This window comes from Chaetodon auriga, chromosome 19, assembly GCF_051107435.1.
Source record: "Chaetodon auriga isolate fChaAug3 chromosome 19, fChaAug3.hap1, whole genome shotgun sequence".
Lineage (NCBI taxonomy): Eukaryota > Metazoa > Chordata > Actinopteri > Chaetodontiformes > Chaetodontidae > Chaetodon > Chaetodon auriga.
Window position 1 is genome coordinate 12,205,648 of NC_135092.1, and position 25,078 is coordinate 12,230,725.

A 25,078-nucleotide genomic window follows, 5' to 3' on the forward strand; every position below is an offset into this window, starting at 1 on the left:
ACAAAGAAACATTTTCCAAAAGCATGAAACTAAATTCCCTTTCTCTGTTTTTCCTCCTCACTTTCCTCTGTTTATCTCATCTGCTTTCAATAAAGTACCCTTCAAAATACTGCATGTTTTTTTTTCCCCAGCTATACATTTTCTGTAGATTAAACCTGATTAAACACATCTGAGCTGCTGGTGTCCGTGTGCCGTGAATACAAAAAAAAGTAGAAGAAATCCAAACACATTATTGGCGAAATCAACTAAAATATAATTGTTTAATTTCTTCACACATGATTACAATTCTTTTTAAGAACTACAGCTCATGAAAATTGCTGATTAGTGGCATTGCATCAGTTCTTTATGCAGCAGGAATATATATAAAGTATGTTTAACAGGCAATTTTATCACTATCAGATGCCTCATGAATTGTAGTACTTATGAATTAATGTTCAGGCCTGTTTCAGCATTTTCGTCAACAGTCAAAATAGATTTACTTCCGTTGCTTCCATGACTTCCTTAGCAATGACTTTATTAATTGCTTGTTTGATTTTAAAATCTTACAGTTGTCCTGCATGTTTGAATTTGAGAAACTTCCTAAAAATAAGCCAAATGCGGCATTTAAATCAGGAAACGCACGTTTGAAATAATCATGTGAAATTGTGTTAGTGTCTTTTCAGTGTGGATTTCTGTGAGTTTGGCCACATTTTACAATTAATCATAAGAATTTTCATGGTTTTGCCATCAATTAATTTGTAGTTATTCAGTGGCAGCGTGATTTTCCTTATTTAAAGACTGAAAAATATTACATTTGAAATAAACACAAGGTTTAACTCACTCTTAAATACATATAAAGCCCTTGAAAGCAGAAATGAAAAATGATTTGAAGATACTTGTAAATTAGATGAAGAAAAAATTGCCTAATGATCTTTTTATCTCCTTTTATCTGATGATGATTTATTTAGAAATGTAAATGTAGAATTGATTTGACATCTTAATCACACAGATCTGGTGGAAAATCTTAAAATATCTCTCAGTAGGTTCATTTCTCTTTCCCAGAGCAGAAAAACTAACATCCCTGTGTAAACTTTTATCGAGTTTATTCTGTTTTAAAGACACAAAAACAAAATAGCAACTAATCATTTGAACAAATGAGTTATTCATGTTAAACAGTAGTTGTGTTGTCTGTGTGTCCGTTTCCACAGTGGGATGATTTTAACAAACAACTGCTGGTGAAGGGAAAAGCAACTAAAGCCATTTAAGAGCTGTAATCCTTTTTTAAAACTTTTGAATCACTTCTTGAACATTTTGAGGCTCTGAGAGGAAACTGGGAAGGAGGCTCTGCTGGATTATGACTGATTTTTATTCTCAGATAAATCAGATTTCAAATCTATCAACCAATCCTAAATCTACACTGAATCATTTCATGTATTTAAAGACTTTCTGAAATTGTTGCATCTCAGAAATTAATCTGATCCTGTGCAAAGAAGCTGCATCTTCTCATTTTCACACAATCTGGATTCACTCATTTCCACAGTGTGAACACCTGATTCTGCTCTCAGCCGCTCTGTGAAGATAAATAACGATCATCAGCGTCTCCAGATGATCATCGTGTGTATTTCAGACACATTTAACAACCTAACCATTCAGCCCCTGAAGCCTGAATTTCCTTTCTGTCTGTCATCTTGTGAACGTCAAATATGTACAAAAAGAGATTCAGCAGCAGTTCTGACATCTGAAGACACAAAAGCACAAAGTTTGACAAGTCTTCACGTTCAGCTTCAGAGGCAAACTTCACTTCTGTGTCACACACTCGGACGGGACATTTTTCAGTCACCGGGGAAAGCCTCTGTGTGAGAGGCAGAGGGGGCATCACTGCTCCAGACCTTCACCGGATCCATCATGCCCCGCCTTACATCAAACATTTTTTTTGCCGACTGGCTGCACAATCAGATCCCTTCTGAGTGGGCTGGAGTCGGGTGGGTGTGAGGGGAGTAAAAAGTGGGCCCTCTCCCACTGGATAATGCCATTATTTCAGCTCCTCTGGCCAGGAATGCCAAATTTCACAGCCCGCTACTCCTCTCTGTGCGTCAATCAAAGCTTCGCAAGGGGCCGAGGCGCCCACTGGGTCCGCCTCCAGCCCCGTGTGATCCGATCCAACCACTGATCCCTCAGACGGTGGATCACACACGCTCATTCTGCGTATTCTTACTCCAACTGGGACACATGAGCAACTTCTCGTATTTAATCATTATTTTCTAATTATTATTTTCATAACGGCTGCTTACGGCGCTAAATAGGAGACAAGTGAATCGGAATTAGGAGCAAAATCTATGTCTAGATGTCTATATTTATATTAAAATCGATTATGTAAAATCGATCAATACTAAAGGCCTGATCCACGCTGCCTGTGTGCGAAGATAAGCTCGGTTTAGTCCACATTTGAGCTAATGAACAGCGTAACTGTCCCTCCAGAGGCCAATTTAAGGCTAATTATAATCCCCTTTGTAAGTGCACAAAAGGGTTTTTGCGCCAAAATGTAAATAAAATAATTAGTGATCAAGTATCCAGATCCAGCGAGGCGGGGACGGGGAGAAATTTGTGAATGGGACAGTTGTCATCAGGTATTCGTTGTACGGTGTGACGCTTCCCTGCGCGCAGCCAATCCCGTGGCCGCTGGAAATGTCGAACACGCCGAAACCAAACCAATGGCTCATCATATAGCAAAGACTAGCGCAAGAAGAGGCCAATCAGTGGGAGGCATGCAAACGAGGAATTTGCTCCGGCAGGCTCTGAATGTCAAGTAGTCAAAGATGGAGTCCGGATCTGCGAGGCCGTGTGCTTGTGGGATGGGAGATTTTTTCTCACTCCTCGAGCTCCGCACATTTGATCCGTATTCGCCTCCAGCCCGTCAGGAACGACGGCGCGAAGCCACACAGCAGCGGACCGCGAGGTGTGGTTTGTGGAGAGGGTTCCTTCTCTTTGTTTTATGGACAACTTTTTTTCCTTCTCTCTCTCCCTCTCTCTCCCTCTCTCTCTCTCTCTCTTTTTTTTTTTTTCTTTTGCCTATAACGGATTGTCCCTCCCTTGGCTAGATACTATTCATGATTTTGGAGGAGGAGGTTGTGCAGAGAGGAGGAGGAGGTGGAGGAGGTGGAGGGGGAGGTTGTCCGCTGTGAGTTGTAGCCGATTTTGCGTAAATTGTCAGGAGCTCCGTGCAAACTTGGAAGTTGCAAAGGTCGAGACGCGGAGATTGGGTGTTTATTTACGCGACTTGAGGGAGGAAAACAGCGATAAGAGTTGAGTGAATCCCGAGCGCTGCGCATCTGGAAGCCCGCTTCAAAACTTGATCAGGACACCATTTAGCGCCGTGTGGCCAGATAAACGCGTCCTGCGCCTTATTGGGCTGTTATCGTAGTGTAATGGGTCTCTGAGGGGGACATTTTCCCCGGTGCTGGCGTATGTGTGTGTGTGCGTGTGCGTGTGTGTGCAGCCTATAGGCTGTTGTGCAATCTAACAAGTCGTCAGTATTGTACTGTGGGCTTGTGAGCTGGCAGGAATGGCTTGCAGAGCAGATCCAGTGCTTCCAACGCTGAGGAGGCGTATAGGCCGCTCACACTGATGTATGGCGGAGAAAACGTAAAGCTTCCAAGAACAGGTAAAAGAAAACAGGAGCACCTCGGTGTGTTTCGCAGGAATAATCAAACAGAGCAGGTATGAGAAAGCTGCATGGTGTTCGAGAGGTTTCCAGCGTCCTCTCTGCTTTAATGGTATAGATTCTGTATGTTGTGTAACAACGCGTTGACTGTGCAAACTTGCAGGAGCCACTTTGCTTTTATTCAGGGATTGAAGGTGTTATTGTAGTTTATTGCGAACTCTTTTCACCGTAAAGGAGCAAAGCAACTTTTTCTGAAGTTTTTTTTTTTTTTTTTTCCTCCCTCTTTCGAAGAAATCAGTCAGACGCCTTTATTTCGTCGCGGCCTGCTCGTGTTTTATTTCCAGCAGTAATTTGGCCGCAGAGGGCTCAATCCTGAAATGATAGAAAATGTGTTTGATAGTGGAGGTGTGGAGGGTGGCAGCCTGTAGTTCTCTGAAAGCTTTGGTGACTGTGTGTGTGTGTGTGTGTGTGTGTGTGTGTGTGTGTGTGTGTGTGTGTGTGTGTCCGTCCCCTCTCTGTCTCCAACCTCCCATTTCTCCCCCAAAATTAGAATGCGTGTCATTCACTGCAGAGAATAGTATGGGCCCACATGCTGGGAAATTCCCATTCTCCCAGGGTGAGAGTAACCAATGCTGTTTAAATTAGGAAGTTCATTTAGCTCCACCATTGAGAAGTTATATTGTTAATCTGTTATATCCTAACTTTTGTCTCCCACAGAGCATTAGTGGAAAAAAAAAAAGAAAATCGCCTCATCAGGTTGATTTTGTGCAGTAGAAATATCAACAGTTTGCAAACTTTAAAATCCAGTTTGACTTCTGCCTGATTCCTGTGATCAAACTGTAGTTGGGGTTCAGTTTTTAAAAGTAAAATCAGAGGAATTTATAATCCGTTTGTTTGTGATACCAGTGTAATTTATGGATTTTTTTTTTTTTTTTTTTTTTTAATTTGAGAAAAGGTGGATAGTTGAGCCAGTATGTGCAGTGGAGTCTGATGGTGTCCATGTTGTTGTCCACTGCCCTTTTTCTGTTGCACTACTGGACACTGAGATGAGCAGTGCAATATTAAAAGGGCATTGGCTGATGAAACAGAGACCCAGACCTCTCTTTACTGCCTTAACTCTTAAACCTGCACATGGAGATATGAGGGTTTCCTTTCACATGATTACGGGTGTGTGTTTTAGAGCATCATCCTTTTAAAAAAAAAAAAACAACTATCTCCCCTCTGTTGCTGCGCTTTATTTTGTAGGAGTAAACATGCTGTTGAATCAGTCAAATATCTGAACTTCAGATCTGTAATTTTCAGCTCACACTCAACAGCCAAACACCAAAGAAATCAACGAAATTCAGATTTCAGCACAATTTGAGCATTTCGGTACCTGTCTCCTTTTCTTTCTTTCTTTCTTTCTTTTTTTTTTTTTAACGCTCAACAGTCGATCCAGACAAACAGCATTGTTGCTTATTTAAATGTAATTGGAGTTTGGCAGTGAAGAATGGCTGTCCCCATGTCCACGTGCTGACACATGCTGAGGTCAGCTGCTTTGACAATGTTGCACTACTGTACCATCCATTCTAGCAGTGCAATAGTATTGTCATAGCATTTGGCCTCAGCTCACACTAAACTGGTGCTAAAGGGCCCGCTTCAAACGAGTTGGTGTAGAAGTGGAGCTGATGACTGATAGCAGGTGGTGGCGTAGAGCAAAGCCTCCTAAACTGTTTACCTAGTTCTGTATTTACAGAAGAGCGTTAACACACATTTGTAGGTTGAGATAACCCCTCGTGACCTAAATTTTAAAGTATGTGTGCATTTGGAAATGAGGCATTTTAAAGGAGGAAAAACAAATGACATAAGGCCGTTTTCAACAAGTACAATCTTGATTTTTGTCCATCTTGTGTGACGGTGCATTGGTCTAAAGTCACCAGTCACTCACCTTTTTAATTTACACCACATCTCATGAAAGATGTGGCTAATTATGTAAAGTGAACTGTAAGAAGCAGTGAACACCAGAAGAGCAAATCAGTCAAAGTAAAACCAGGCACAGTTAGCAAAAATGTATTTCTGATGCATTTAATAGCTGAAATCTTTCCGTGATTTGAACTGGATTTTCAAGTTTTCTAGAGCTGCTGGTAAATTGGTTCCTTGTTAAATCTACATTTTTTCAATGGAGTTTGGTCTCCTGCGCTTTTCTTTACCAGTGTGCTGTTTTGTCGTCACACTAAACACTGTGACAGTGTGCTGACGGTAAAATAAGCAGATGAAATAGAGGGGGGGAGGTTGATGTGTGTTTTTGAGCATCCTCAGTGGCAGCAGCAGGTCGATGGGGGGAGGGGAGGTTCAGGAGGAATGTAGGGAGCAAGCCCCCCCTCCCTCCCCCCCTCACGTTTTGCCTTCTCTTCTCTGTCTTTCTTTCTTTCTTTCTGTGTTGAGATTAGGTGTCACTGCTCCTGTGTGTGCCTCATGTTCGAGCCCTTAAGTAAAAGAGGAAAGGGGTTTGTTTGTTTTGATGACTGTCAGCAGACCTCTCTGGGTGGAAATGTTTAACCACAGTCCAGTTGCTGTTACAAGCTGCAGCAGAAGGACACAAGTGATTATTAAAAACAGAAAGGAAGCATAGTTCTGGGCAGAGATTAGCCGGCTGCAGTGCAATGTTTCAGGTGAAAGAACCATTGTGGTGACTGTCTTTTAGAGCCAGTTTGCAAAGTCTTATCATGTCTGTGCAGCTTTAAAAAATAGCTTTGAAGTTTAGAAGACTGAGATGTAAAAGTGCATTTATGTGATTGCACACTAAAGGGAGGGCAAGAGGAGACCTCAGTCACTTGACTGTGTGAAATTCTCCCTGAGTAAAGAACGTGACTTGTTTAGGCTTGCTTGCAATGCTTGCTGGGAAATCCTGGAATGTGTGGAATGGGGGACGGTGGTGCTTCTGCAGTTATGTGACTGCATAGAGCAGCAAGTATCCTGCAATGAAACCCAACATGTCAGCAGTGCTTTTTTTGAGCAGCTTTTCATGTGCAGATTAAACTACAGAGAATACGAGCTAATGAGATAATGACATCTGCATTTCATTAAATACATAAAACACAGCATACTCAAAGTGCTGCACATAAAACAAATGGAGTTTTTTTTTTTTGTTGCCTTTTGTAGTGTGTCTATGGGCCTGCTGTGTGTTTTCATTACACTGCAGTTAATGAAGCTTTTCTTAAAACATTAATGAATCACTGTTAGAGAATGTGTTGGAACGAGAGGTGAGCTGTTCAAACATGTGACGTTGATATGGAGTAAACAGTGTTAAACTGTTTTTAATTGTTTAGTTTTTTGTGGTTTATGAAACATTTCTGATGAAAGAAACTGCTGTTATTTTTCTCTGTTGCCTTCTCTCTGAATAAAGATGATTAAATACATTTTTTTCAATTGCGCGTCGTTATTTTCACGGAAAAACAAATTAAAAAGGCAGAATTTGATAGAAGAAATCAATTGATTGGTTATCAGGCATAATAGGATTATATAGACTTGAAATAGCCAGTGTGACACCTTTATGTCTGACTGTCATTTGTAGACAATAATTAAAAAACAGTGAACTAAGCACTGAAAAAAACGTCAACCTTATTCCACCATAAGAATGTCAATTTATCTCATCATCACACTGAAACTCTGAGATCTCGGGCCTGATAACGGCCTGCTGCTCCTACGGTTGTTCAGAAAAGGTTGTGAAAACAAACATCATGACTGTGAGGAAGTTTTGTTAAAGTGCATCTTTAATGTTCACAGATGAGCTTTGATTCAGTCACAGCCAAATGTTACTCAATAATAGTCTTTTTTGAAAGCTCAGCGCCAATTCATGATACATCTATTTACTTTAATAACTCATTATGTGCAGTCAAGCTTTGGTCAAACACACAGAAGTTTATTTTCAGCGCTGGAGGAAATGACATTTCCAAAAACACAGAAAGATCGAGCTGAATTTTGGGAAAATGTGTAAAGAAAATTATATTAAATACATCCAGAATGTGTCTGTTTGATGTACTGGCAGAGCTGAAAATACATGAGGTTTGAGTTTTAAACATTTCCCTCAGTGTAGACAGTGAATTTTATGGAAAGAGCAGACACAGAACATACTGTCACACAATGTGGAAAAGAGACATTTTTCTGAATTAAAATGAAATTTAAGGGCATGATCACAAGTTGAAAAGCTTAGAAATTGAAAATAAAAAGCTGCAACATAAAATGCTAATTGCAATATTTTGATAAAATACAACCTCTGTCTCAGTCTGTACGTTTCTGTTCACTGTAATGTCTCTGCAAAAATGCTTTCTCATGTTTAGTGACACAATAAAACAGAAATCATGTTCAGGGACATCATCAACGCTGCAAACGGCCCCCTTCTCCTCCTCCATGTTGATATCATTATTCAAGGTGTGATCAAGTCCTGTATTATTTTAAGGTAAACAGGTATTTGGTGCAGAGTGACATGTGGGTGAAACTGGAAACAACAGCACAGACAAACTGACACTTTTCACACCTCTGTGTGTGAGATGACAGCTCTTATATCACAGTGCAGTATATTGTCAGGAGGAAGAACAGGTTTGTGTGTGTGTGTGTTATGACCAAAAGTCCATTTGCAGCTCTGTGTGTGTTAGCTCCCATCGGAGGGAAAGACATTAAGACAAAAAAAAGGGAAAAATGTGTTTTTGTTGAGGGGCTTCTTTTCAGTAAGGGTTAAAGATTTCTGAAGCATTATTTACTACAGTCTGAAACAGATGCAAGGCTGCTCTGCAGACTAAATATTACAAGCAGCTGTGTCATTTCCTTCAGTCTCCTGCAACAATTTAGTTTGTTAAGAGATAAAAATACAAAGCTTCAGTACAAATCCTCCTGTATCCACATGTTCAGGTGGCAGAGTGGCAGGTTAATGCCACGCAAAGTACGCAGAATCAAAGATCTGACTGTCGGTGACTTCGACACGGTCGTCCATGGTTCATTATTCACTGATATTTACTGTTTAAATAAGAACAATGCATCAAATGAAGGACGGGGGGACTCTGAGGTTAGTTTGTGTGCACAGTGACAAAACATAATGGGGAAGTGATTTTCAAAAAAATAACAGATGAAATAGTAGAAAGGATGAGATGAAAGCAGGTGAGAAAATAAGAACACGACAAATTGAATAAATGAAAAGAAAGAAAACAAACAAACAACAATAAATCCAGGTGACAAGCAGACAATGACAAGGGAAATCCAAATAAACTGAAATAGCCCAGATACAGGAAATGAAATCATCTAGGAAACGTGTGTGTGTGTGTGTGTGTGCTTTTGTATGTGTGTGTGTGTGTGTGTGTGTGTGTGTATATGCTTTTGTGTGTGTGTGTGTGTTTGCAAGGGGGAGGATCCTAATTTGGATTTGCCTGTAATGTTTAATTTGAAAGATGCCAAAACAAGGCGGCTGCAAGTGATGAGTGTGTGGAAATCCAAAAAATCCTTCACTCACAGAAAATAATGATGCTTCTCTCACACAATCCACATTTCTGTGGCTTTTACTGCAGGTGTGTGTAAATCAGCTCTGGATCTCACTGATAACATGTTTATTTTCCTCCATTTTCCCACCTGTGAGTTTAAGCCAAAGTTTAAGCTGTTTCCTGACAACAGTGGGGCGTCATCGTCGTCATCATCATCACTGCTATATGCCAATATCAATATCAAAGATGGCTCTGATGCCGTATGAGCTGTGAACGATCACCATGAAGTGAAATGTGGGGCAGATGCTCCACAAACAAGCTGTTAATCTGCACAGGAGCACAGCAGGAAAACTGTGATACTCTGCACACTTCAAGCCTGCAATCATTTCCTGTGAGAGAGAGAAAAAAAAAACACTCATGCATAATCACATGTGAGCACTGATATGACACAGCGAGGGTGTGTGTGTGTGTGTGTGTGTGTGTGTGTGTGTGTGTGTGCGCGCGCGTGAGAGAGAGAGAGACAACAAATTCCTCTCAGCTCTCTCTTGATAAAGGTTCGGCTCTCGTGTCAGAACCAAAGCGAGAACAAGAGGGAGGTACAGACTGTGTACACTGAAGTACTACAACTGCTGCAATGTAACTGAGTACTTTTACTCAAGTGCATTTTTTAGGTACTTGTACTTCCAATTTTGTACGACTGTATACTTGTACTCCACTGCAGACCAATATTGTATTTTCACTCCACAACATTTATTTCACAGTTTTAGTTACTTTGCACATTCAAATTGTTCATTTTTTATTTTATTTTATTTTTTTTTTAACAGAAGCTAAAATTAGCACCACCTTTACTTGCTGCAACATTAGTGATGCTTACACATAAAGGTAAAACTAATTATAATCTAATAATACATGTTCTGGTTCTCCTAATGAGTACTTTTACATCAGGTGCTTTGAGTATATTTTGATGCTTATATAATTTAACTTGTGTAAAATTTTACATGCAGGACCTTTACTTGTAACAGTATTTCCACATGTATCGCTACTTTTACTTGAGTGAAAGATCTGAATACTTCTTCCACCAATGAGTACTACACAGGTGTGTGTGTGTTAGTCTGTGTGTGTGAGCGCATGTTAGGGTTCATGTGTTAAATAGCATTACAAATATCTCATTTCAGTAATGTTAATGATTGTGTTGATGGTTTTAACATTCACCTCCGCTCTGAAAAGAGCCAATAGGATTAGTTTTATTCGGGGACGACGCAGCAGTTTAACCTGCCAGTAGATGAGCTGCTGAGACAGATCCGTCTTTTCTCAGGCAAAACTGTTTTAACTTGTTTCCAGTGAACATCACTTAGTCACTTCACCCCCTTCACACACACACAGACACACACACACAGAGATCGAGCTGCAGGTCTGTTGCAGAGGTGATTCACTGCCATCCAGTGGACAACAGATGCATTACAAAAGGAGGACAGCAAAGGATCAAGTTGTTCTCTAACGGGCTTCTGGCGGCTTCTAGCATCCTTAGTTCTGCTTTTATTTGCACAGGTTTTACACGATCTGTCCCTGAGATTTCTGCCTCCACCTCACTCAAGTGTTTCTCTGGATAATCCGCAGACTTCACAGTTAACAGCTTGCATTGGAACTACTTTCTAAAAAACACCGAGTCTCCACGAACACAATGTAAAATGAGGATGTGATCAAGTCATCTGATGCCATAAACAGAGGCATGATTAGTTGAAGTTACTGGACTTCAATGAAAACAATGACAGCAAATCATATGAACTATTTATTGAAATGATTAAACAGAAGTTGCACAAACAAAAAATAAATAAACTTACTTCCTAAAAACCATTACACAAACCTGAGAATAAAAGTGCGTCTGCACCACTACATGTATATACAGCACTCGTATATACAATAACCCTGAGTCTGTTTGCTTTGAGTCCTGAAATCTCAACATATTTCACTTATAGCTTTATTCAGTGTTACACGGTGTAGCAATTCATGTCCCCTAGGCGGACCAATAGGATATTTTTTTGTAAAGGTGGCACATCATGGCTGCAGCAAAGCCTTTATACAAGCACAGGTGCAAGCGGTCACCTTCATCAGTGAGAACTGACCATGTGACACATGAGAAGGTTCCTCTGCAGCATCTCCATGTGTTCTTCTTCCTGTGAAACATCAGCTGTCTTCAGCACTGCAACACAGAGAAATGTTAACAAACTCTTTAAAAGAATTCAGTAAAGACTGAGCACAGCTCAAATACTGTTCCAGAACGATAATAACCTTAGTTTCTCTTCACCGTGACAGTATTGTTGGTGACAGTGAGCTCCGATGAAGCGAAGTCAGCTGAGTTTTGAGACGCCGCCTCATGAGGCATCTGAAAGAGTTCATGAATGAGATGAGGAACAGCTGTGAAGATAAACTATGACACAACAAAGATATATTTTCTGTGCAGGTGTATGAGTGAGGCAGACGACTGACCAGGACTGGGGGAGCCATGAAGAGGTAATTGAAGGGATAGTGCAGCAGGTTGATGCAGGTGGACGAGTAGAGATCTGCATAACGCATCAGCTGGCTGGCAAACAGCGTCTGTCTGGAGCCGCTGCGCAGGAGGCTGCCCATCTGGCCATAAGACATGTCCATTCTGTAGGTCAGCACCTGCAAACACAAACAGCAACCACGTCAGCAAAACAACCCCGGACAGAGTGTAATAAAACATTAAAAACACCTGAAACACGACTGCTTAGCTCAGCAGACCTCCTGCTTTTGGTGTCTGGTGCAAAAATGCATTTTCAGACTTTCTAGTAGTATTCTTGTTCTTGAAAAGAAAGTCCTGCACACTGCCGCTGGAACTCACTTTGAAATAGGAATAATAATATAATGTATGCTTTGTAATTTGATAATAAAGTGAGTTCGAGGTGGGTTTTCTATTCAAGTCTAGAGTTTTTCATCCTACCCACAAATGAAATGAAGGTACCCATAGTCACCAGTTGGTTATCAGCAAGCATAACACTTTATCTTATTCGTCATTATAAAGCATTTATTAATGCCTTATTCTGCATGACAATATTCTACAACAAACAGGCCATTAACGAAAAGTTTTCCCTCAATAACCTCCTAATTACTGCTTATTGATAGTAAGTAATGGTTAATAGCTAGTCAATGGTGAGTACGTGTACCTTAATACAAAGTGTCACTGTCTTCATTGAAATGATCGCTCTGGTGCAATGTACACATTTAGCATCATACCAAGAGCTCAGAGTGAAGCTCACCTTCATCCTCATCTGGATGCTGCCGATGTCGGGACACTCTCGACTGCCGCTGTCCAGGTGCCTTCAGACGACCGACACAGAAAACGTTAACAGCTACTTCAGCACTTCATGTATGCATGTATCTGTATGTTCAGATGTAGCTAATGCCTTTAGTAATGATGTAATAATGTTAAAAAAAAAATTCATTCTTAGGATATAAATGATAAATCATACATTATAATGTATTCATCAGTTCTGTGTGAACTCATGATTATTCGCCGTAAACTGGTTGTTTTTAAACTTCATAAACATTCAAATATGAAACAAGTCCGGATGGACACAAACTCACTTGTAACGCTCGGCTAAGAAGACGTCGAGACGTTTCAGCTCCTCAAACAGGTCTGCAGAACCAAGAAAGTCATCAAGACATTGAAAATCAACAAAAAGGTCATAATGCAACAAATACCCGGAGACTCTTTCTTACTCTTCTTCTCCTCCCACACTTGCAGCTCCTTGGTGAGCTCCGGCACGACCAGAAAGGTCTTCCAGCCCTGACGCTTCTTAGATTTGAGGATGTCGCCAAAGATGTGGTCGCCAACGTAGAGGATGTCCTTACCTTTGACGTCCAGCAGATCGCAGACGATGTCTGAAGATCCTGCAACCAGACATTTATTTAAGATGTTACAGAAACTAGCAGATTCACACCACAAACACGTGAAAACACACATATATATGTAAGCAAAGGACGGCCATAATTATTCAAATTCTACAAGAAACTGGATCCCTGATTGTGAGATTTAATGACTGAATTTAATGTGGCAGCATTGAAATATTGTACTTTTAAAAAGACATTTTCATTATGTGGTTTGAATTCGACATTTTGCACTTTGTTAGGGTTTACAAATTCAAACGAAAAATTAAAAGTAAATTTAAAGTGTCAAAAAAAATGTAAATAAAAAATATATAAATTAAAAAACATATTTATGTCCCTGAGATTCATTTGCTCATTTTTGGATCAAACAAGTCTAGTCAGGAAATTAATAGAAAACATTTCTTTTTCATGAGATAAATTCAGACACCAAAATTCCTCATGAAACAATTAAAGTCAAACATCTGGACTGCTGACGATCACTCAGACTTCTGTCCTATCAGGTCACGCTCTGACTGAAGAATAAAAAAAAGTAGAAATCTCAGACACTGATTTTATATCTGAATTTGTGAACCCAAAAACAAAAAGATTTTTTTTTAAATGTCATCACTTCAAATAACATAATAAATAATGATTCACAGAGTTTAAATAGCACCTTTCAAAATAATCTTATTAAGTGCTTTACAAAGGAAAAACAAAATAAAGATAAATCTGCGCAATAATCAAATAAAATCCAGCAAATAAAATAGAATCAAATACAGTAAAATAAGAGAAAAACAAAAAAATAACATATAAAACATGGAACATAGATGAAGATGATTTTCACAATAAAACATTTCAATTCTATTAATTCAATTAAGAATTTAGAATTTTACAATTAGGTTTTGAGTTGCTTATAAAAATCAAATACACATTTATTTATCTTTCTTTGTGAAAAGTGAGAATTTGTTTTGGGTTCTGATTATATTTCCTCACCCATAATCTTCATTTACAGCATCAAATCTTCACCCAAATTCCAACCAAACTGTAATAATAAACCCAGAGTCAAATCCTAGTTGCTGCACTATTATCTCTACAGAGTTCTTTCTATCTGGACCATGATAACACCACTAGCCAAAATAAGCCAAAATTGGACATAGAAATAATCTTTTAGTGTGTAAAACTGTACTATGTTACAGGGCACTACGGTTTAAATCCTGCAAAGTGTGCATAACCATAACAGAATCCTTTTACGTTTGGCTTAATAGTAGCAAAAGTATTAAGAAAGTCATCTCTTCTACGCCTCCAAATCCTTGTTCTGGTCTTATTTATTAATTCCGTAAATATTATGTGACAGTTAAAAACTCAATTAATCAGTAAATGACTCTCACCTCCGGAGTAAACAGTCCCATGCTGGAGGTCTCCTGTGTAAGTCCCAATCCGAAGCTTCCCCGTGTCCTGTGTCCAAAACACAACACACCACTGAAACCTGCTGCTGTTCAACAATAACACGCAAATCTCCAGAGACCTTTTCATACCGTGTCCACTTGTCTCAGCACGGTCCCCTCTGCAAAGAACAGCGGCTTTCTGGTGTCCACAACGACCAGGTCGAAGAAGGAGCGCCACGACTTCTTCGGGCTTCCAGACTGGAATGAAGAGTGATGTTAAATTCCACTGATTCGGTGAAATGGAAGTTTTTCTGGAATATTCAAAAATTTTCTTACCTTACAACTACTTTCAAGCAGGTATTTCATAATGGCCTTGATGAAGGAGGAGAAAAAGCAGATTTCATATAATTTGCTGTTAAGTGTTTAGTGTCTTTACACACCACACGTTCAGAAGCTCACCTCAGTGTAGCTGTAGTCACTGTTGGTGGCGAGGAAGACTTTGGCCACCTCTTTAACCCGGGTCAAGAGCACAGCCAGATTCGGCTGTAAAGAACACACTTGTTTAATATTTTCTTCATTGGGAAACAAAGACATTTTGTGCACAAAGTTGTCCGTTCACTCACATCTTTGACAACGTATTTCTCCAAGTTCTTGATGGTTCGATCTTTCAGGATTCCCTGCACAGCACACACACACACACACACACACACAGCATCGTGGTCACCATGCAATAGAGAGCCAACAGCGGGACACAATCCTGTGTCTTTTAATAAACAGCTCACCGTATCGTGAATGAAGTCCATGGCGTCTCGAACATCCTGGAACATGCTTCTGTAGGACATAAACAAGTCGCCGTGCTGGTAACCTTTCAGGAGGCTGGAAGACATTTAACAGCAGAGAGGGAACTTGTTGGTTTCCAGTAGTTCAGGGCTGACAGGTAAAAAAAACAGTACGGGGGGGGGCGTCCACTCACTTTGTGTATCTGGTGCACCTGGTGAAGAAGTCCACAAGGCAGGTGTAGAGATACGTCTCTGCAGGGTGAGTGGAAGCACAGGGGAGTTAGCACGTTCAAGTTGCTGGTATATAATCGTATTATAAAGTTAGAGGGGTTGCAAAAAGTGACGTTTAATGACTCTAAAGGCGAATTTCATACCTGAAAGATTGAAGAGGGTGTTGAGGATGTAGAAACGGTCGGTGTCGTCCCTTTGAATGAACTTGTTGGGGTAGTAGTTGTGAATGTCTGCCCTGTGGAGCACAAACATCACAGAGGTCAGCACGGCACAAACACAAGCTCGCTGTCTGAACGGCTGCAAACAAACGAACAGAAAGGAGGCTCTGTGCTGTCTTGTGATTCAAAAATAAAACAAATTACTTGTGTTTATCTGCCGCCAGGGAGCAAGTGAAAGCACACTGAGTCAGCTCATCTCAGCTGACCGTCACACTGCGCTCTGCATCAGCCGCGTGTGTTTCCCTTCTCACTGAATTACTAAGTAGCCTCCAAATGCAAAGAAACATGAGAGTTTAACTAAAGTGCAGATGTATTTTTTTTTTGTTTCCCTCCCTCTCTGTGCCTGACTGCACCTGAGCTGCAGAGTTCACAGGTAGATATGTCCGTCATTAAAAATTCAGCAGACTGTGTGAAAACATCTCTGTATTGTATCTGACCCTTTACCCTGTGAGGAAGCGGAAGCCGTGACTGCAGACTAAAATATTGCCATTTGAATCCACCTTCAGGAGGTTCCCGTAAGTGGTGTCGATCACTAACCCGCTGAGAGTGGAAAGAAAAGAGAGAGAAGGAGGTGTGAACAAAGTTATCAAGACATGACATGAAGTGAGAGTCGATATGAAGACAGAAAGGATGCAGCAATGTTTGTTCCAGGGCTGAAACTAGTGATGATTGGCCTTTATTTAACAGCTATTATCAAAATAGTTGGAGATATTTTTTCTGTCGATCGACTAATCGATTCATTCGCTTTACCTTGTTTTGTTTTTTTCCCTTGTTTGTATTTGGATTTAATCATAATGAATTTATCTATGGAGCCCTGTTGAAAACACGACACTTCAAGAGATTTATCTTTAGACTGTGAGTTAAAATAAGCCGTTATCTTTGGGAAAAGTCATGTATCATTGGTTACATTATTAGTGCAACATAATAACTTACGTCCCAAAGGCAATAATAGACAAAGAAAATAAAAATCTAGAGGCAATAAACCTGATAATGACTTTGTGCTTGAATCTCATCTCCTGTTCCTGCAGCACGTTCGATAAATGAACTGCTTTATCGTTGCATGAATCCTCAGTGACGGAGGTCGATTTCAAACTAACCGTGTAGGGAAGGTGGGGTCATACGTGTAGCGTAGAAGCTCATGAGGGTATCCAACAGACACCATTCTGTCTCTGATCAGCTCAAAGCCCAGGCTCTCATAGTCAGGAGACTTATACACTGCAAACACACACAACAATAAAAACATGACCATAAAGACGGAAAACTCAAAGCTTGACACACACGGGTGCTTCTGCTGGAGCCTTTACGTACTTGCCATCGTGTAGTCCATGTCAAAGCCGTAGCACTTGATGTTCTCCAGCGTCAGGCTTCTGTTGACGAACACCCTGAGATCAAACACAACGACAGCTGAAGTCTGCAGACACGTGACCAGGACGAGATGTTCGAGCACGAGACCTCAGAGGTGTTACAGTCCCTGTCTGAGGCGTCTCGAGCTTCAGTGTGTCGCAGCAGACACAATCAGGTTTTTCTTACCAGCTCGTACGCATCAATACTACCCAGAAGTTGTCTTCATGCAGGCCTGAGTTGAAGAGGTCACCTTTTTGTAACTCTTGTACCCTTGTGGTACCTTTTTTCCATCAATGGATGTTTTTAGAGGGTCACAGGCTTCATCTACGTTTCCACCTCAGTTACCTTGTTTTAGCTCCCAGGCCCACTCAACAAGTCCTTACAGGCAAGGTGGAGCTGGGTGGAGTGTCGAAATGTTATCATTACCCCGTGGTGGAATGTAACTAAGTACATTTACTCAAATACTGCACTTAAGTACTTTTGGAACTTTATGTACATTTCGTTTACTTCAGTAAAGTTTTAAAAGCAGGACTTTGACTTGTAGTGGAGTATTTCAACAGTGTGGAATTGATACTTTTAATTAAGTAATAGATCTGAACACCTCCACTGTCACTTCCTTCAACTAGCTCCTCCACTGTTTCCAATGACAAGTGACTAAAACCAAGGATCTTTCACAGGCTGCTGTGTGTGTAACTGTACGTGGTTTCCTGTGCTGTAGACGCTCCTCTTTATCAGTGACACCCTGACAGAGAGGCAGAGGCCTATCTGCAGCACCTCCAGTCCGGATGGGCCAGGCTCAACCCTCCCTGACACTTCATACTTACAGGGCTGCTGTAAATTATTTACCTGCAGGCTCTTGTGGCGTGAACGTGTTACTGCTGAGCATTGAGGATCTTTCCCCTGAGATCGATCAAGCAAATAGATGCTGACCAGTGTTTCTGATGCATGAGCACTTACTGCACAGGTGGTGCTGCAACTGGTTTCAGAATCTGCTGATTGTAATATTTAGTGATAAGGTGCAAACCTTCAGCGGATAGAGGCAGGTATTTAAAATACCAGCAGTTATTACAAACAAATATCTTAAACTGCAACAGCCTGATTATGAAATCACTGACTTGTTGATACTGTAGAAACAAATACAGAAACTGGAGCTTCTCCTGATTTGGTATTATGACCAGTACTACAAAATCTACAAAAAGTTTGCCCCAAAGTATAGGCATATTGAAAGCATATTAAGTTCAGGGTATGTTTGTGTATTTCACTGATATTAAACTAAATCAAATGGACTCACTTTTGCTCAAAGCTTCTCTTCATTCTGGGCTCAGGGGAGATGCTGGGATCTGTGTCCATTGTCGGCGCAGCTGCAAACTTTCAATTGAAGCCTGCTGATGTTCAGCAGTCACCCTCCGCTGCTCAGCACTTCTTGCCCTAAGTCAGCGGAGAGGCATTTAAATGACCAAATTTCCCCAAGTGTGGCTGGGTGGAGTGTGAGTTTCTGTATCGTGCGCAGGCTGAATCTCCTCCCTGCGACTTTTTGCTCGCTGCTGATGTAAAGAGCTGCAGGACGCGCGTCCAGCCGCGCTTCTCTGACATTGGTCACACACTCGTCCTGCGAGACATTTCGCTTTGAACGCGTAGATTGTCTTATCAGGGAGACACACATGTGCCGCGGCCGCACGCCTGCGTAATTGGTAGGAGTTTCCCGATGGCTGCCAGTCCCGCTGTGACGCTGACTGATTAAGTGTTTTCATTCAAAGCAATACAGGATATTTGACTGATTCATTTGTCTTTGGTTTCACCAAAAGGTGCACGACGCAGAGTGTCATAACTACAATAATAATAGTATTAATAAAGAAAAACATCTGCAGTGTAGAAACATGTGTGAAGCAGAAACTTGCTGACTTCAGTCAGACTGAATGGTGATGAAATGGTGATTTAAAGCCATAACACTTCATGTTTTCCAGTGTCAGACTCGTGTTGACGAGCAGACTGTGATCAAACACAACGACGCAGCCGAAGTCTGCGGACATGACCAGGACGAGATGTTTGTGTCTGTGGTGGGTCTGACTGAGGGAGGTTTCTTAAAGGCTTCACATTTCACGCAATGATCATCATGTCTGATGTCTTGTTGGATGATGATAAAGCACTTGAGCTGGGGGAGGCTTTTCTGTGACAGATTTCTTATGACAAGGTTTGGAGAGGACACAGTTCTTTGTTTGCAGTGTAATATTTCATATAGGAAGTTATGACTTTTCTGACAATTGCTGTTTCACCACTGCAACAGAATCTCTGGTGTCCTGTTCTGTAAGTTCTTGTGGTCTGGAACAGTTTAAAAAGGACTTTCCAGCTACACTATTTACATATAGCACAGGCAGAAACACTCCTGTCCTCACACATCAATATGTGAACTACATTTCAATAAAGTGCAACTGATCTTTTACTATTTTAATGTTCTGTATAAAGTGATACTGATGGGTAGTTAAGTCTTTTTTAATGTGTCATATTGCATATGATGACACAGTTAGTGTGTGAAATATGAATCTGTAAAGTTTCTATAGCTGTCAAATAATTAAAGTTAAAAGTGCAAAATTCTAAAATGTGGAACCGCTTTTCCAGCAGAAGATGAACACACACTTCTTGTAGGTAAGCACACACTACAATGCAAATGAACCCCCCCCCCTCTCTCGCTCACACACACACACACACACACACACACACACACACACACACACACACATGCACACACAGCATGTTTATCCAACTGGACACTGCATGCTTTGATGCCTATCTGTTCAGCCTGAGGTTAAACATGCAGACCCTACTGATAACCTCCAGCACTAAGCCTCATTTTATGCTCCAAAGATGAACACAGTCTTGTCGTTCAACTGGAGCCACTTTGGGACATTTAAAAGCTCAATAATGAGAGTCCACCTCTAAAATAAAAACACACAAACACAAAATAGGAACACAAAAATAATCAATATTTTTTGTTGCAAAAAAAAAAAAAAAACTTACATTGTCTTACAGTTCTGCAGTGGTCACATGACTTGACTGAGACTGACATAAACTGTATGATTATTTGAGTTTTATCTTATATTTCTGGTTGAGTTAAACAATTTGAATCTACTCAGTGTAACAAGAAGTGACTTCTTCATGTTAAAGCTACATGTCTGCTGTTGGACACTGAAGGACTCTGGTGAATGTAATCACAGTTTGGTCTCGTATGCTTTGCTTCCGTCGTCTTTCTGCTCATTGTTTTTTTTCCTCCGTGATTCTCCAGATTTGCTGTGCATCTTCTGAAAATCTACAGCAATCTCCAGCGCTGTCTTATTCTTGGTCTCAGGCATGTTGAACTTCACGTACAGCCCAGAGCCGCAGCAGAAAAACAGGAATATGAGAAAACAAAAGTAATCCAGCTTCTCCTGGAAAGGAAGCAACAGTGTGAGTGATGCACTTAATCTGATTTTGCTTGAATAATCTCTCTAATATGGCAAAATATGACTGAGATTGTAATGTGCTTACAACTAAGACAGGGAAGACCATCCCCAGCACAAACAGGCCACACCAGTTGAGAGTGCATGCGATGGTGTATCCAGCTGATTTGAATGACTGCGTAAATAATTCTCCTGGAAGAGGAGCTGTTCCTCCAGCTGAGAGTCAAGAACAGAGGCAGGATTATATACACTGCAATAAGATGTAATCATTCTTGATTCAAAGAGGGAATACCGAAATTGAAATCTATGATAACGGGCTGAGATCTGGAGTGATAAACCTACCTGGTCCACTGGCAAAAAAGAAAATGAAGACAAAAATGAGAACCATGCTGCAGTATGGCATCCAGGAGATATGAATCTGAGGAAGAAGGAGGTTACGAATGATCTGAACAACCTTTACTCGTCACCATTCATGTCCAAAGGATCAAAATATGCAGAAATATACTGCAAACAGTGTCTGGCTTTGTGGTGACTCACCTGCAGGTACATCGTGACGGTGAGGAGGATCAGTGTTACAGACATTCCCATGTATCCTCTAAACAACAGGACCTTTTTGCCTGTATTCTCAATAACCATGAACTGTAACATCAAAACATATTTTCAGTAGTTAACCACAGGGGGGAGCTCTAACTATACATTAGGACAGAGCTTTTTTCCATAATTGTTTTCCTAAATCACAAAGTGTAAAAAAGGAAACCAAACACATATGCTCTGTGCATACATTTGTAAGGGATATTACACTCAAAATTCACTGGTAATAGGACATAAAACACACATAAAACATGATGGGATATTAGTGAAAAAGGACTTACACATGCTAAAGAAGTGAACAGCTCACACAGACCTGTTCCTAAGGCCGTGTACCTCAACTGGTCTTCTTGGATCCCTGCAGCACGAAACACCTCAAAAGAATAAAAGTACACCTGGAGAGAAGAATCTGAATAAGAACCAAATTATATGTCTGTTTGAAAAGCCCCCAATGTTTCTAAATATACTCCCTTTTGTTTGAAATATGATTTGAATTGCTTGCGCTGATTGGAAAAGCGGGCTTTTTTGGAAAAATGAAACCAACATGAGTTTAGTTCACAATTTTTAAATCAAACTATTTTGCAAAAAAGTAATCTAACTTAAAGAAGCTTTAAATTATAACCTTTAGTGACTTTAGTTAGCTTTTTTGTACATTTTTGAAGATTTCCCCTTTTTATATTTCATTAAATAATGTAACAAAAAAAAGGACAGTTTTCTGTCACCAGTTGTTGTCAGATTTTGTTAGCTGTTTCCCTCTGTTTCCAGTCTTTGTGCTAAGCTAACATGCAGGTGGGTTTAGCCCAGGATTTAGCCTCATATTCAACAGAAAGACATTTTTGTTATCTAACTCTCTATCATCTGACACATTGGCATTTGTGCCAAATCTTTTTGGACTTAAATGGCTTTAATGTTTACCAACATGGAGCATTTTCATTTACAGCTTTAACAGGCCTAGAGCTGATCATTAACTCTGTACACTATCTCACCTGAAATAGAGGTGAGTGTCAGATTATGTAAATGAATGTACAATATTCCAAAGTGCAGTTAACATTTTACTGCTCTTATGCAAAAGAGCATGATATCATATCACTCACGGCGTTGATGCCACAGAGCTGCAGTGTGATGAAGGTAACAACGATGGTGAGGAGCTGCCAGCGGAGTGTTTGGTTCTGAATCAGCTCCATCACTGAATGGTTTTGAACACTCTGCAAAGCAGCTTTCTCCTCTAGCATCTCCTCCATCTCAATGCTGTGATCCTTGTTGCCCCATAGCCTCCTTATAGCTAGAGGGTTGCGACAAAGCAGCAGATTAAGGCAGTGATAACACCACTGACCATTATTTGTAGATAGGATTCCCTGAAGCCAGAAATGCTGTCTCACACCTTTCTCACAGGCCTGGTGGTCTCCTCTGTCCAGCAGCAGGAACCTGGGAGACTCTGGCAGGGAGGGCAGGGTGGAGAGCTGGACTAACGCAATGAAACCATTGAAACCAAGCAGCCAGGACCACCTCTCCTGAGTACCAAGTAACTCACTGCAAAGGCAACATCATCTTCAACATCATGCAACGATGGAGCTATCACAGTCCAATGCAATGTCATGCAAGCAACATTAACTGCTGTCTCAAAGGGTTTTCTTGTTTAAAGGGGCCCATGTTGTTCTATCAATTCAAAGAACATTTTACTTTCCAAGTTCATTGCTGAGTGAGATATGGGAACAGGGTAGCATGACTAAAACTTTTAAAATGATGCATAAAACCTTGAAAATAAGCTCGAGTTGTGAACAACACAAGAGCCTACAACCATGCTAATGGCTCTGTGAGGCTGTTCAAACTAAATGCTAGCACCAGCATGCTAAAATGCTAACAATGACAATGCTAACATTACGATGCTTAGCAGGTTTGTGTTTATCATATTCACCATAGTTAGTTTAGCACGTTAGCATGCATTTATTTGCTAATTAGCACTAAACACAAAGCAGAGCTGAGGCTGATGGAAATGAAAGATAAGATTCCATCCATATTGTCCCTCCCCCATACAGAGAGGACACTGTGGGTCTTTTGGACACTTCTGTTCACATGTGAGCTGTCATTTGAACCTTCCACCACCTGACCCCTCACTTGACTCTCCACAGTATCTATGACGCCTGCCACCTCACCTGATCCCCAGCAGCTGACCAATGAACTTCCCCAAGGAGATGAAGGTAGCGATGGTCACACCCACCATCCCCCGCAGCCTCTTGGGGGCACATTCAACAAGGTAAATGGGGTGAACTGTGAGACTGACTCCTAGAAGTATGCACAAGGGAATCATACATTTTGTGAAGAGTCAAGAATGATCAATAACTTGGTGACAAATGGCCCAGAGAACTTAGAAATATAATAGTGACAAGTATAAATAGAAATCGATTGTCTCTACGGTTAAATGTGGAACCAAGAGTGATGGAGCGGCCATCTGTGAAGATATTAACGAAGAAAGAGATCTAATGGGTTTCCCCATACTGTAGGTTCACCTGAATTGATGCCATAAAGGAGTCGTCCTACCATGATCATCTCAAAGGACATTGCTGTTTGGCTCAAGATCATCAGCAGAGCTCCAATTATAGCCACAAAATTGTTCAACAAAAGGCATTGCTTTCTGTGGGGAAAGGGAGATCAGGTAATTCTTTGTTGAAGCCTGGAGCCATCATTTAAAAAGCAGGAAACGAAAGATAAAAGCTTAATTTTGTTTGTCTTTGCTGGTGCTGCTTTCATGGAATTTATCTCTTTTCTGCTTCCACTCACCTGCCAAATTTTGTGAGCAGTGATGCTGCCACCAGCGAGCCCAGCAACCCCCCGATGCAGAAAATGGACACAGTGAAGGACCAGATGAGGGAAATCTGCCACTCCTCCAAGGAGACGTTGTATCGCTCCTGACATGTCTTGTTCACCAGCTGCTGTATAAACTGCACATGAACGGTTTCATTTTGTAGTTAAAATGTGGTAAGTTTTGTCATGTTTGCTTTTCATAGAAGTACCATACTGTTGTCTTCATAGCTGATGTGGACAGTGTTAATACATTTGACAAAAAATCAACTTGTATCTGACTTTTTTGTAGTTCTACTTACAGCAGATGGAGAAGTCATCACAGACACACTGAATCCATATTGAAATGTCCCGCCAATGCCAGACACACAAATGACAGCGATTACAAGAGGACAGTTTAGCTGCAGAAATGAAGCACGTGAACAGTTATGATGAGCCTCACACTGGAGTCAGTAAATGCTGAATTACTGCATTTAATATACATTGGTTTTGTTGTTTCTCCATCTAACACCAATCACTCGAGCATTTAATTAAATGTAGAATTTGGGGTATTGTTTTCATTCAATAGAGCTGATTCCAAACTTTCATCCTAAAAGAAAAAAGGAAAGTAGAGACATATAATAATTTAAATGTTACTTACCAGGAGTGTTAAATACTGTGGCATAGCTGGAGTCTGATCGTTGTCATGTCTCTGGTCTTGAAATTAGTCACACGTTAAACTGGTCTGGCAGACACTTAAGTGCACTGAAATGATTAACTTTGTGTTCAGGCCGATGAGGAAACGTAATGGAGGGCAACAAAGCAACCACCAGATATGGTGACTGTGTGTATGTGAATGAGGGTCAGTTACGTCTGCCAAATGATGAAAGACTTTGGGCAGACAAAAAAGTTAATTATTGTTTTGCACTGTATACAGTTGTGGAAACTCGGACAGGGAGACACAAATGAAGTACGTACAAAATATTTTAGGTTCCAGAAAATTCTTAAAGATCCCAAGAAATGTCCACTTCACCTTCCTGTGAATCTACAATATATACGGTACAATCAGAAACTGCATCACATTAAGACACTGTCGTCATTTCAAGGAGCATTTTGGTGACACAGGAGTCGACAGATCCATAATCCTTTTAAGAATATTTCAGTATTTTGAAAATGTGCAATAAGTAAGTGGACATTAGAGGTCTGGTATCAATGCCAGAGCTTAACCACAGTGAACGTAAAGAAGCATATTTTCAACATATCTAAGGTTTGCAGAAATGTGCAATTCAAATATTTACTGTGGTGATTGGGTATTTCTCAAAATCTCAAGCTAGTCCTTTAGG

The 25,078-nt window shown here is 40.6% G+C and overlaps 2 protein-coding genes across 2 annotated transcripts; both read right to left on the reverse strand.

Annotated features, from left to right (window-relative positions):
* Window positions 1-10,867: 10,867 nt before the first annotated feature.
* Window positions 10,868-18,563, reverse strand: nt5c2l1 (5'-nucleotidase, cytosolic II, like 1). The gene is made up of 18 exons (XM_076758122.1): window positions 18,227-18,563; window positions 16,900-16,973; window positions 16,689-16,806; window positions 16,036-16,131; window positions 15,517-15,608; window positions 15,337-15,394; window positions 15,146-15,239; window positions 14,987-15,040; window positions 14,823-14,906; window positions 14,700-14,735; window positions 14,514-14,621; window positions 14,367-14,433; window positions 12,832-13,002; window positions 12,697-12,748; window positions 12,369-12,429; window positions 11,578-11,754; window positions 11,380-11,473; window positions 10,868-11,290 (listed from the first exon to the last, which is right to left on the reverse strand). Exons 1-17 carry the CDS (start codon window positions 18,283-18,285, stop codon window positions 11,381-11,383), a joined length of 1,494 nt encoding a protein of 497 aa, XP_076614237.1. The 5' UTR covers window positions 18,286-18,563; the 3' UTR covers window positions 10,868-11,290; window position 11,380.
* Window positions 18,564-20,141: 1,578 nt separating this feature from the next.
* On the reverse strand, window positions 20,142-24,420 carry slc2a11l (solute carrier family 2 member 11, like). The gene is made up of 12 exons (XM_076758732.1): window positions 24,397-24,420; window positions 24,059-24,157; window positions 23,736-23,896; window positions 23,465-23,589; window positions 23,111-23,240; window positions 22,339-22,487; window positions 22,052-22,239; window positions 21,242-21,352; window positions 20,907-21,008; window positions 20,712-20,787; window positions 20,458-20,585; window positions 20,142-20,357 (listed from the first exon to the last, which is right to left on the reverse strand). Exons 1-12 carry the CDS (start codon window positions 24,418-24,420, stop codon window positions 20,142-20,144), a joined length of 1,509 nt encoding a protein of 502 aa, XP_076614847.1.
* Window positions 24,421-25,078: the final 658 nt, after the last annotated feature.